General features: G+C 44.5%; 1 protein-coding gene across 1 annotated transcript; it reads right to left on the bottom strand.

The window, feature by feature from the left end:
• Positions 1 to 9,603: 9,603 nt before the first annotated feature.
• Positions 9,604 to 10,844, bottom strand: LOC140215853 (uncharacterized). The gene has a single exon (XM_072286176.1). The coding sequence runs from the start codon at positions 10,819 to 10,821 to the stop codon at positions 9,604 to 9,606; it is 1,218 nt and encodes a 405-aa protein (XP_072142277.1). The 5' UTR covers positions 10,822 to 10,844.
• Positions 10,845 to 11,730: the final 886 nt, after the last annotated feature.

Raw genomic sequence — 11,730 nt, 5'->3', positions numbered from 1 at the left:
TTACTCCACACTTTTTTTCTCATAAAGCTAACTATTATTCAAAGATATCATGGAGAGTTTGAAGCCCCGAGCTGATGATTTCACTAAGCCGCTTAAGTCAATGTAAGCCTTCAACTGACCTACCAACCCTTGTTACACGATCTAACAAATATTTTAAATAAATGCTCAATATTTGCCTTCTTTTTAATGCCATGGTCTGCTTTTCAGTAACTGCTAAAATTGTCACCTTATGAACGGGCATACTTATCAGCTAACTTCCGGGCCGGGTAATGAGTGACACCCTGTGATGTTCGCTGAGTTGTCAAATGCATTTGTGAGGAATAACCCCTATAAAAGTATGAACCTTCACAACGAAACAGACAGGAAGGACGTCGACAGCCGTGGCTGTTTTATGTTTTCCTGCAGGCTATGCATTGCGGTGGGGCAATATCACAACCATGCGGCTCTTAGTTAACGCCAAACTCACGAGAATGCCTTCTTTCATGTTTTTCTTTTTTAACATCATCAAACCGCTAGAGGAATACGTTTCATCATTTCACTGAGACGGCCCCATTGCCATCTCAGAAATGCTCACCGTAGTGAAACGAACATAGAGTACTATGTCGTTGTCATGGTGAAACATGAATTTTCCGGCGACTTGCGTGTTCATACGGGAAAAATGTAGCTAATGAAAAATTTTATCTTTGTAGTTTGCGCTGGCGAGAGGCTCGAGCGTGGTGGTACGTGATTTCGGTGGAAAAGGCCGATTGATAATTCATAAATATTTCGTGCAATAGTATCGCGGTGGGAGCATGTTTAGTGGACCCTGAATTATTATTAATGGATGACGGATCATTCAGTGTTACATAATTAGACAGCCTGTCTTTTTGAGAAGTAAAAGTAAGACATCTGTGATGCCATATACAGCACTGTAAATGAAGTTGTGGCATACCGTGATACAGTTTTGCATTTCAGTGACTGCGACGATATCAAAGTGAATGAAACCACAATGTTTAGCTACTTGCATACCGCTCATATGCTAATACTTGTTTGCTTCCTTACCAGTGGCGCTTGCTTACTATAGAGGTTTCGCCAAAAATACTGTGTTTAAACGCAGGATAGAAGGTGGAACAATAATCGAGAATTTAAGACAAGCGAGGAGTGTATATTGCGCAAATAATATTAGGCAGACTAATTGCAAGCAGATATTAAAGTACCGAAAGTACATGGTATGCATCACAAAAACAAATTTATCAGTACAACATCATTTTAAATTACATCATCAATGTCCAAATTATTTTAACTCGAGCTTTCCTAAACAGCCTTGCTGAGCTGCCAGTCACACGATCTTGGGCCAGCATTGATTTGACGGGTGATGACAATGAGGCTCGCTACTCACACTTTAGTTTCCCCTTGGTTACATTTCGCGTTTATTAATAGTTCCTTTGTTCTATACTGGTTATAATGTTACACATTGAGACCATTTGTTAGTAGAGTAAGGATAGAACGCAAATGCTTAACTTCTTTGTCGTGTGGGGGCGAGCGACAAGCAAGATTTTTAAAGATAGATCGGGCACCGGGTAGATCAAAGGTTTTTAATCACGAAAAAAGCGATCATATTTACAAATTTGTTCTTTAATTAACCTCTTAAACTACTTTTCGACACAGCCGGTGAGGTGCTAATATGGACTGCACGGGTATTCGAAATATTCACTAGAAATATTATAGCACAACAAGATTTCTTCCTCAAGATTATTCCATATTTCTTTCTTTTCGAATATAGAAAATCTGAACACTGTTTCGTGTCTTAGTAAAGTTTCTGTAATTTTAGAACTGTGTGGGGTATTGCATAGTATCGCAGTTGCCTTCACCATTGAGCACAATACTCCATGTGTATATGGTCACGTGCTGTTCTCTTGTTTCGCTACTTTAGATAAACCAGTGGACCAGGTAACTCGTAAGTAGTAGAGTACTCTCCCTTTCAAGCTCCTCAGTTGACCCTTTTTCCTTTTATGAAACTTACGTGCATCTAAGAAAAACTCGGGGAAGGCCAGAGATTGAAATTCAAGCTGATGAGCAAAACGAGAACAAGGTGAAAGCGAGAGCCAACGTTTCGACAAGTAGACTTGTTTTTTAATGTTGCCTTGTCATATGTAGCCTTGAAAAAGACAAGTACATTTGTCGAAACGCTAGCTGCCGCGTTCACCGTGTTCTCGTTTTGCTCCTCGTTTACGTGCATATGTGAATTTCATAAAACAGCCTGTTTTCAACATGACGCCCATAGCCATTTTACACACAGCCTTTGCGGAGTAGTTTTCTTGAGAGGAACGAGTTGGTGCTGTGCGATTAGCTATCGAAAATGCAGCTGGGTGATCGCTAATGATCTGCACTCAATTCATGCTGCAATTTGTGAAATGGTGGAGGGAAGTAGTATGCAGTGGCTGGCTGTAAAAAAAGTAAGTTCCATATCAACAAATGGGATGACTTGGTGTGGCCAAGCTCAGGGACTGCTGCTACACAAGGACTGCCTTTCGTGCCGGCCCTTCACGATGCACGACATTTCTTCAGCAAAAAGAACATACACTCAGCCGCCATGGTTGTATTGCTGACCTCTAAAGAAAGGACTTCAACCCGGGAACGGCGGCAAGAGTGATTAAAGCTCGTTGCACAATGACAAAGGGAGCAGAACCGCTTCCCGGCATAACAAGTTTCTTGCACGCGGTACAGAGACATGCACCGTGACTCGCATTCAAACGCTCACTGAAATGCTCACACGCGACTCAGACTCAACGCCCACTGTAGCATCCAATTATCACGAATACGCGAATGGGTGCATTACTATATCTATACGCAGAAAGATGGGCGACAGAGTGCACCGATAGCATACGAATCTTCGAAGCTGAATTTCCGTGAGAGCCCATAGGAGTAAGCGCGTAAGTAGCACTAATGCGTCTTGGCTACAAGCTATTATAAAATACATTATATCAACGTTCCAGAAGCTGTGTGCTACGTTAATAAATATGCCGCAACTAAGCTAAACCACGATCCATTAGGCTGGAAATAAACAATAAAACAGTGACCGCACACAATAAAGTTACTAACAAAGAAGCATGACAATCTGCTCCTTCGAAGAGAGTGCAATATAAAGAAAGTGGAGCAAAAGACACTAAGTTCTTTTTAACTTAGAAGTACATTCTATAGGCATCCAATACCTTTCTAGGCCCTCTTTTTGTGAAATCACGATTAGGCTGGTCGATCCATTTGAGCATGGTGCAATTAACTTTGAAAGATCTCATGCGGCCTAGGAAGCTATGGTCAAAGCTTCATGTCGTCCAAAGGGTTTATTTCGGTAATATCGCCAAATCAGAATTTCGTGAGCCGCATCGGCGTCATGCACACTCCTTGTAACCGTAGGGGAAACAAGCGCAGCTGAGACAAGCGATGGATGCGCATCATGTGATCAAATTTGGTAGCGCCGACGGTATCGCCATGGAAATGGTCTATATTTTACTTTGATAACAAGTCAGGATATGTACGCTATTCAGCCACATATTCCATAGCTGGTATTCTGGACCATCCGTACTCGATTCCGTATTATCACCATTTTAACACCCTTGGTTATATCTCAAAGTTCTTATTTTGCCACATGTGAAGCTCGAGTGGGAAGTAGTGGGAGATAAACGGCATGAAAGCGGTGTAGTTTTCACTTTGAATGCACTTATTGATATGAATGTTTATGCATATAAAGGGCGAGAGGAGTGTCACAGGGATATCCCTATTCCTTGCTCTTAGGTGCTTGGAGCAGCAAAAAATAAACAATTAATTGATGCAAATTGGGAGTATCAGAAGTATTTTCGTGGGTTACTTAAACAATCTTTACTTTTTTCTGCAGTGATCTAAGCGTAGTTTGTATGTTGTGCAGGTGAGTACACAATGAACGGACGATTGGGAACAATTCTCGCTTTGGTGGTCGCCGCCACAATAGGTGTGTCTTGGTTACAAATTCTGAAACTGTATTCGCCTATCACATTCATCAATAGCAAGAGTGCCACGATGCCCGAATGCAAATTTGTGTAAAGCAAAAGAGTAATAGCACTTGCATACGATGTCAGTTTGTTTACATATCGCTATATTTGCCTTAGGGGCGCATGAGATATTACTGTCAAATGATAAAATTGTAAACGAAGGTGAAAACGTCCTACTATGTTATGGCAGCATGGAACACTATAGTATATGCGTGAGTGAGCGGGCCCACTTCTCACAGCTTCGCTATAGCTTTCCCGAAATTCTTGTTCTGTGTGTGTTTTCAGCAGGTCTCCTTTACGACACCCACTTGATTTAGGACAAGTCTTGACCTACGACTGCATGAGTTTAAAGAAAACTTCGTTCATTTAAATCGACTGGGTTCCGTTTGACATAAAAATGCGGACTGATCCGTCAGAGAAGCGCTTTTGTCAATGGGACTAATATACCACCCACAAACAGGGATTGTTTGTTGTTTACAAAAGGTCGTTGTATTTGCCAGTGTTGAGGTGTCAAATCAAGTTTTCGCTTGTGTTGTCATAGTAATTAGGGCAAGTTTCCAAAGAGATTTCATCAGAAATATATTTGCAAATAGTGACGTTTGACTATTTTGAATTTCTCGGTGGTTGCAGAATTCCAACCTTTATTTTATTAAGCACTTGGTCAGTTGCACTTGAAAAGATTCAGCGGATATAGCGGGAGCTCCTGGCTAATGTTCTATGAAGGGCTTATCAGGTTGCCACACAAATTTTTACGGCCTGCGAACGGCGGGTATAAACTACAAATGTGAGGCAACAACAGAAACAAAAATAATCGGCACAATCCATCTCACGATGACTGTCAACGCTAATGCGTTTAGCATGTACTACATATAGCGACACAACATGTGCTGCCTCTGACAAAGCGGGACTCCTCTTTCGCGCTTCCCCAAGACACTCGGCGCCCTCTAGAGGAGCCACCGCAAATTATGCGCGCGGCCTCGGAGATACATGGTACGTTCGTGCGTGCGAGCGCTGAGAAGCGCGTAAAGCGGCAAACGGGTTTCTGGACGCGCTTCGCCATCCGGTGGCACTGCCGAGAAGTTCGCGCATTGCCTTCGAGACGAGAAGCCTGATTCGCAGGCGCTTGTGAACGCTGAGACGTCTTTCCTGGCTCGCTGCGTACCCAGTGCCACATACTCAGTCACCCAAGTTGGCGGGATGTTCACTGAAAGCGGCACATACCTGGATCTTTCACGGCCCCGTTCACTAAAGCGTTGGCGTTGTGATTTTGGTTTGATTCCCCCTACCATCTGAGAAATTTAAAGTATCTTTTTCGTCACTGTAGAGCCGCACTTTCCAAGTGGCGCATACCTAGTTACCACGTTGGCGTCAAAGACATTCCTTAAAGAGCGGCACATATCGGTGGCTCGAGCAGGCATCAAATCAATTCATCGAAGACCAGCACAGACCGAATTACATACACCTAGTGTTCCAAAGTGGTGCCAGAGTTTTTGGGCACCTGCCCAGTCGCGCATATACAGTCACCGAAGACGGCGTGAAAAATGTTCGTTGAAATGCGGCAAGTATGTACACATTGTCACATACTTGGTGACTTCAGTTGGTTCACTTGTTGGTTTTGAAGCCTCTTATATCAGCACAGCAGCCCGATGCACTACCGATTCAACCATGGACTGGGAGGGGCCAAGGGAAAGAGGATTCCTGACTTGTTTACCTCCTCATCGCACTCTCCATCGCGGCCGCTTCTGTGTTTGAGACTGTTTAAGAACTAATTCCTTCAGTTTTTATATCTACATGTTCGTGTGTGTATGACTGCCTGCTGTGGATTTTTGGCTCCATGAATTTGTTTCTTTTTCTTTCCTTACACCATATGTATTAACGCGACAGCGTTAAGGAGCTCGTGTCGCATAAAAGCCGGTATCGTCGGCGTCGGCGTCAGCGGCGTTGGCCGTGAGCGATAAATCCCAGAAGGTACTTCATAAATAAAAAACACCTTGCAAGATGGGCTAGTGGGAATCGAACCAGGGTACCCGGAGTGTTAGACGGAGACGCTACCTCTCAGCCACGAGTTTTTTTTTTCTTTATTGCATGGAAATAATGGTAGTGTCAAATCAATGCAGTTACATTACATATGAACATACACGCACACAAAACAAATTCACACACAGTATGCAGTCCAATGACAGTTCAAAATTCTGGCAAACAAACACAAGCGTCCAGACGCGAAATCCATTCAGGCACGGGATCATATGTAGCAACCACACTACGGACTTGAGCAGTCTCTTCACGGAAGATAGACCTTGTCGAGCGAGGTGGCTCGGCATGTCTGTCGATCATTCGACTTCTCCATAATGAATGAAGTCCTAATAACATAAACAAATCGTATGGTGTATTACTGGCTGTCTTTTTGAAAGGAAGGAACCGGATACCATAACATGTGAGAGGAAAGTCTTTTTTGAGAGTTCTTTGTAGAATGTCCCAAAAATGAAATGCGTCACGACAAAGTATAAAGCAATGCTCTATTGTCTCGGGTTGATTGCAAAGTCTACAATTTGTATTCCAGGGTACGAACAGTCCTTTTTCCTGAAGCCACGTTTTAACTGGCAGTGTGGAGGTGTGCAGCTTAAAGAAAAACGTTTTCGCTGCAGGCGCAATGCACATTCTACGGACACGGCAAAGAACATCTTGGCCAAATAGAGACAGATACGGCTTTCGGTACAGAGGTTCAGGGAAAAGGTTATCTATAAGTGCTACATTTAGCGACGTGCGATTAACGGTAAACAAATATTCAAGGGTGAATCTGGATTTTAAGAAGGAAATAGTGTCGACAAGTTCCTTTAGGAAGCCCCATAACGGTAGTTCTTGAGCAAAGTTTGTCGTGACATAAAGAAAAGGGAGGTGTGACGCAAGACGTGCTCGATTAACTGCGAGCAGGAATGGATGACGGACATTTTTAAGGTAAAATAAGCGCATCACCAATTGTCGCACAAACAAATGCACAAGACCCAGGCCTCCCTTTTCAAGCGGGAGAAAAAGGTTGTCCCTTCTCATGGCTTCCCATGATGAATGCCAAATAAAACATGCAAATATTCTATGAAATGCCTGGACATGGACACGTGAGCAGTGTAAGACCTGCAGAACATAAAGAAGCTTCGAAGCGAGAAATGTATTGCATGCCTTAGCTCTCGCAAAAATGGAGAGATCACGTCCCTGCCAGGTTGTCACCTTTCGACGAATAGTTGTTATCGTGGACGTCCAATGAGGTCCACTATTACGGAAGTTATCGAGAGGTACTCCAAGATATCGCAACGGAGACTGATTCCAATGAATATTCGCAAATATAGAGGGAGTGAGTGCCCACATGCCTAGCCAAAAGCCTCTACTTTTTTCAAAATTTTGCAGTAGCTCCTGCAGTCTCACAGAAACGCAGGGTAGCGTCTATTGCCTTGGCAATGCTTGGCTTATCGACGCAAAAGAAGGCAATGTCATCTGCATAAGCTAGCACTTTAATTTCCTCATCGGCATACCTGTATCCTTTAATGCTCGAGTCGCAAAGCACGCTTAAGCAAAGCGGTTCTAAGTATATGGCGAAGAGTAAAGGCGAGAGAGGACAACCTTGACGAACGGATGACTGTACCTGTATTATATCTGAGAGGGTACGGTTCACAATTAACTTTGTAGTGCAATGTTTATAACAAAGTGTTATACCATTGTATAATACATCCCCTAACTGAAGATGTCGCAGTAGTTGGAACAAAAATTTGTGTTGAACCTTATCAAAAGCTTTGGCGAGGTCAATCTGGAGAAGAGCTACTTGATCCGTACTACCCTCTATGCACTCAAGGACTGAACGTGCGATATGAACATTTGTCTGTATAGAGCGGCCTCGAATTCCGCATGTTTGATGATCACCTACTAATTTAGTAATGACTGTTTGCAATCTATTTGTCAGTACTTTTGCAAATATCTTGTAATCCACGTTACACAACGATATCGGCCTATATCCGTTTACCCTCTTTATTATTTCATCATCAGTGCTCTTTGGTATCAACGTTGTGTGGCACTGATAGAAAGATGGAGGAAGCTCACCATACTGATAGGCTTCCTCGAAAAGCTGCTCAAGAAAAGGACACAGGAATTCCTGAAATTTTATATAAAATTCCGCACTAAGGCCATCAGGGCCAGGCGTCTTGTTTTTCTGAAGCGTTTCGATGGCAAAATTAATTTCTTCTCGAGTGACTGGCCCATCAACGCTGAGGCGATCGTCTTCTTCTAAGTGTGGCATAAGCGAAATAAACTGATCAGCATTTTCTTCGTATCCATTCTGAGGCTTAATTGCAGTGAAAAGATCTTTATAATGAGCTTCAAATAGGTTTATTATTTGGGACGTTTCTGTGTATATAGACCCACCAGACTCAATTTCCAATATTTGCTTGGAAAGCGCATATCGCTTTTCATCACCGAGAGCCCTTTTTGTGGGCTGCTCTTCTGTGAAGCGAGTTGTGCGTGAACGTACCATTGCTCCTTTGTACACTTCCGTCTCATATTTCTGTATTTGTGCGCGAACTGCATTTATTTCATCACTATACAATCCTGGTTCCTGGCTTTCGAAAGCGTGCAGCTTGTGCAGTAGATCATGAAGGTAATGCTTTTCAGCTTTTTTTCTTTGAGACAGGTCACATGAAATGGCAATCGCCTCATTTTTCACTCTATTTTTGAACATTTCCCATTGAGCAAACAATGGAAGCTCTTGACATTGTGTTATTTCTAGCCATAATTCTTTCACTTTGTTTACAAAACTTTCCTCTCGTAAAAGTTGTGTATTAAGTTTCCACAGTGCCCAGTTTGGAGCAAACTTGCGAAATTTTCGAGGACCCCATGAAACAGCTACTAAACAGTGGTCTGTGAAAAATACAGGCTTCACGGCGTAGTTGTGGATGTGAGACCAGAGATTCGTCGAAACATACACACGATCAAGTCGAGCATGGGAGACGCCTTGAAAGTGCGTGAACCGCACCCAAGAAGGTGTGTAGGCTCCCACGTCTATTAGATTGTGATCTTCCGCTAACTGATGCAGGAAAGTAGCACTTGCATCATAACGATTAGTTAGGTATGAGTGATCTCTGGAATCACAAACACAGTTGAAGTCTCCCAACAGTACCAAATCTCTGTCAGTATCTAGGAGCGGAGCAAGTGAGAGGAAGAAAGCCCTCCTGTCATTAACTTTTGAGGGAGCATAAACGCAAATAAACCGCCAATTACGGCCATGAAAAGAGAGGTCACAGCATGTAAGGCGGCCTTCCCCATCAACACGTAGCGACAATGAAGAATGATTTAACTGCTTTCTGATTAACAAAAAGCATCCAGCGGAAGCACCACATGCTTGGCTAATACACACCTCGTAATCAGGTTGAAAAGTTTGCAGCGCAAGGTTGAAATCACCAGCAGACGATATCTTTGTCTCTTGCACTGCACCAACATCAACTTCATGCTGCCTAAGCACGTGTAGTAACTGCTGCTGGCGTCTTATATTCCTCAGCCCACGTACGTTGAGTGTCGCTACACATAAGGGGAGGGTGAAGGCGGTAGCCATTTTGCTCACCTAAAGCTTTTGTGTTTTATCGCCCTTGGCCACAGGTAAATCTGTGGTCTTGCTCCCTTTGGACTTCTTTGTGGCACTCTCCTGACTACGCTGATAAAACCGGCGCGGCACATTATTACCAGGAGAGGGAGGTCGCTGAGCAATAGGAGACACTTTCTCGGGCACCTGTAGTGCACTTGCTGTTGCTTCGTCGTTGAATGGTGCCGGACGTTTCCTTGTCTGACTTATGTCCATCGCCTCTTCCTCTTCTTCCTTGTCATCAGGGGGCTTTTCTTTAAGGCTTGCTAGGCCAGGTGGGCAAACTGAGTCATCCTCGCCTGTAGCCTCGCTAGTATTACTTGGGCTGTTGTGACTGCTTGGCGTTGGCTTCAAGGACTCCTGGTCTTCGTCCCTAATGCCACCTGTAGTCTCTCCGGTGGCATCTACTACCTCTGTAGAATCCATGAGATGGTCCAGTTGTGGCTCGTCTGCGTAATATTGCCCAGAACGAAGCTTATTGGCGTATGTGGACACGCAGGCGTCCGCTGAGTGACCAAATCGGTGGCACTGTAAGCATCTCGGTGTTCTGCATTGTCGACGAACGTGTCCCACACGCTTGCAACGAAGGCACAGCGGAGGCCTACCGGGGATAAGTACGAGGCACTGGTGTCCATAAATGGACATAATGTGCGGTATTGAGCTTACGGTGATAGTGTCCTTGAGCACCAAGGAAACCTCCCGGTTTGTTGTCACCCACTGTTCCATACCAGTGCACCTCCATACTTCTCTCTCCACCGACTTCACCTGACCATAGCTCTGGAACGCCTCTTCAACGCGTCGTGGGTCAAGGTGAGGTGGAAGCCATAGTAATTTAAGCTTGATGTTTTTAGTCTCCGGATCTATCACCATGCACTTCAGCCCTTTGACACGGAGATCACCACAAGCGACGAGAGTTTGTTTTGCCGCACTACTAGCGCAAGTAACCATCCATACATGGCTCATTTGATACTGTCCGACACCTACAATATCTGAAGTATTCACTACCTCAAGCAGAGCGTCTCGGAAGTCAGGAGCACGGTATGGTCTGCCACTCAAGTCCGCATGAAGGAAGATAGAATTCAAAACGTCGTTACCGGTTGGTAGACGCGGGAGGACAACTTTGTAACTTGCATCTTCGGTCAAAAACGGGGTCGACGATCCTCGGCCTGGGGCCGATACGCTGTTTCCAGCAGAGAGCATTTTCGAGCACAGCCGTTCCACACGGCTTCTTCTTCTTCTTCTCCACGAGCCACGAGTTTGTTCCGCCAATGCGCGACAATATCGCCTCTAGTGAATGCGGTGTTGCCTTAGAAACGCGCCGTAGAAAGTTACACTGCGGTGTATATTGGTAATTATGACCATGTAACTTACAGAAGTCGCAGTTTTACGAGTAGGGAAGTACATTTCTGCTACATTTCTTCTGCGCAGAGCCATCTTGCGGCAAACACTGAAGACCCCCTCCCCGCAATGTACGGCGCTGCCCCGACACGCGGCGCGCCACTCGTCCCATGATCGCGTCCGCCTTCATGGCACTCCGCGGCCCGGTTATCTGCGCCGATCGCGACGTTTGAGTGGCGTAGGTCGTTTGAGTAGGCGGTGCGAACGGAGTGCGATAACGCTATCGCGTTCCACTCATGAAGGTGAAGCTTAAGCGTGCTCCAATTTTTGTTTCATGCTGCTGTTTCTGCTATACGAAAATGCGTAGCCGTTACCATAATGGGGTGAATATATTTCTGTGTTTTGTTTTGATTTAAACAGAAAGGAAATGACGTGGCAAAACGTGTATATACAGAAAACACAGAAAACCCCCTAAAGTGCTGTATGCACCCTAAGAATGTTAGCGCATTAAAAAGATGGATCCGCTTTATGCTGACTTGAAGATATTCTGAAGCATTTTCCCACCAAAAGCATTCACATTTAACGTGCTTTTCATCATTGTCGTTTTTCTTTGCAGCGGCGCTGATCCTTTGTCCAAGCGAAAGTGAGGCATCCCACCGACAAGTCATTCTGAAACCGCCTGGACTTCAGCGGAATGATGACTCTACTGAGTGATATGGGTCTGAGCCATTGACACCAGCTGACCGAGCTGCTCTGACTGGCAGAAGTAAT

Source organism: Dermacentor andersoni, chromosome 2 (genome assembly GCF_023375885.2).
Source record: "Dermacentor andersoni chromosome 2, qqDerAnde1_hic_scaffold, whole genome shotgun sequence".
In the NCBI taxonomy this organism is placed as follows: domain Eukaryota; kingdom Metazoa; phylum Arthropoda; class Arachnida; order Ixodida; family Ixodidae; genus Dermacentor; species Dermacentor andersoni.
This window is presented reverse-complemented; position numbering and strand designations above follow the sequence as displayed.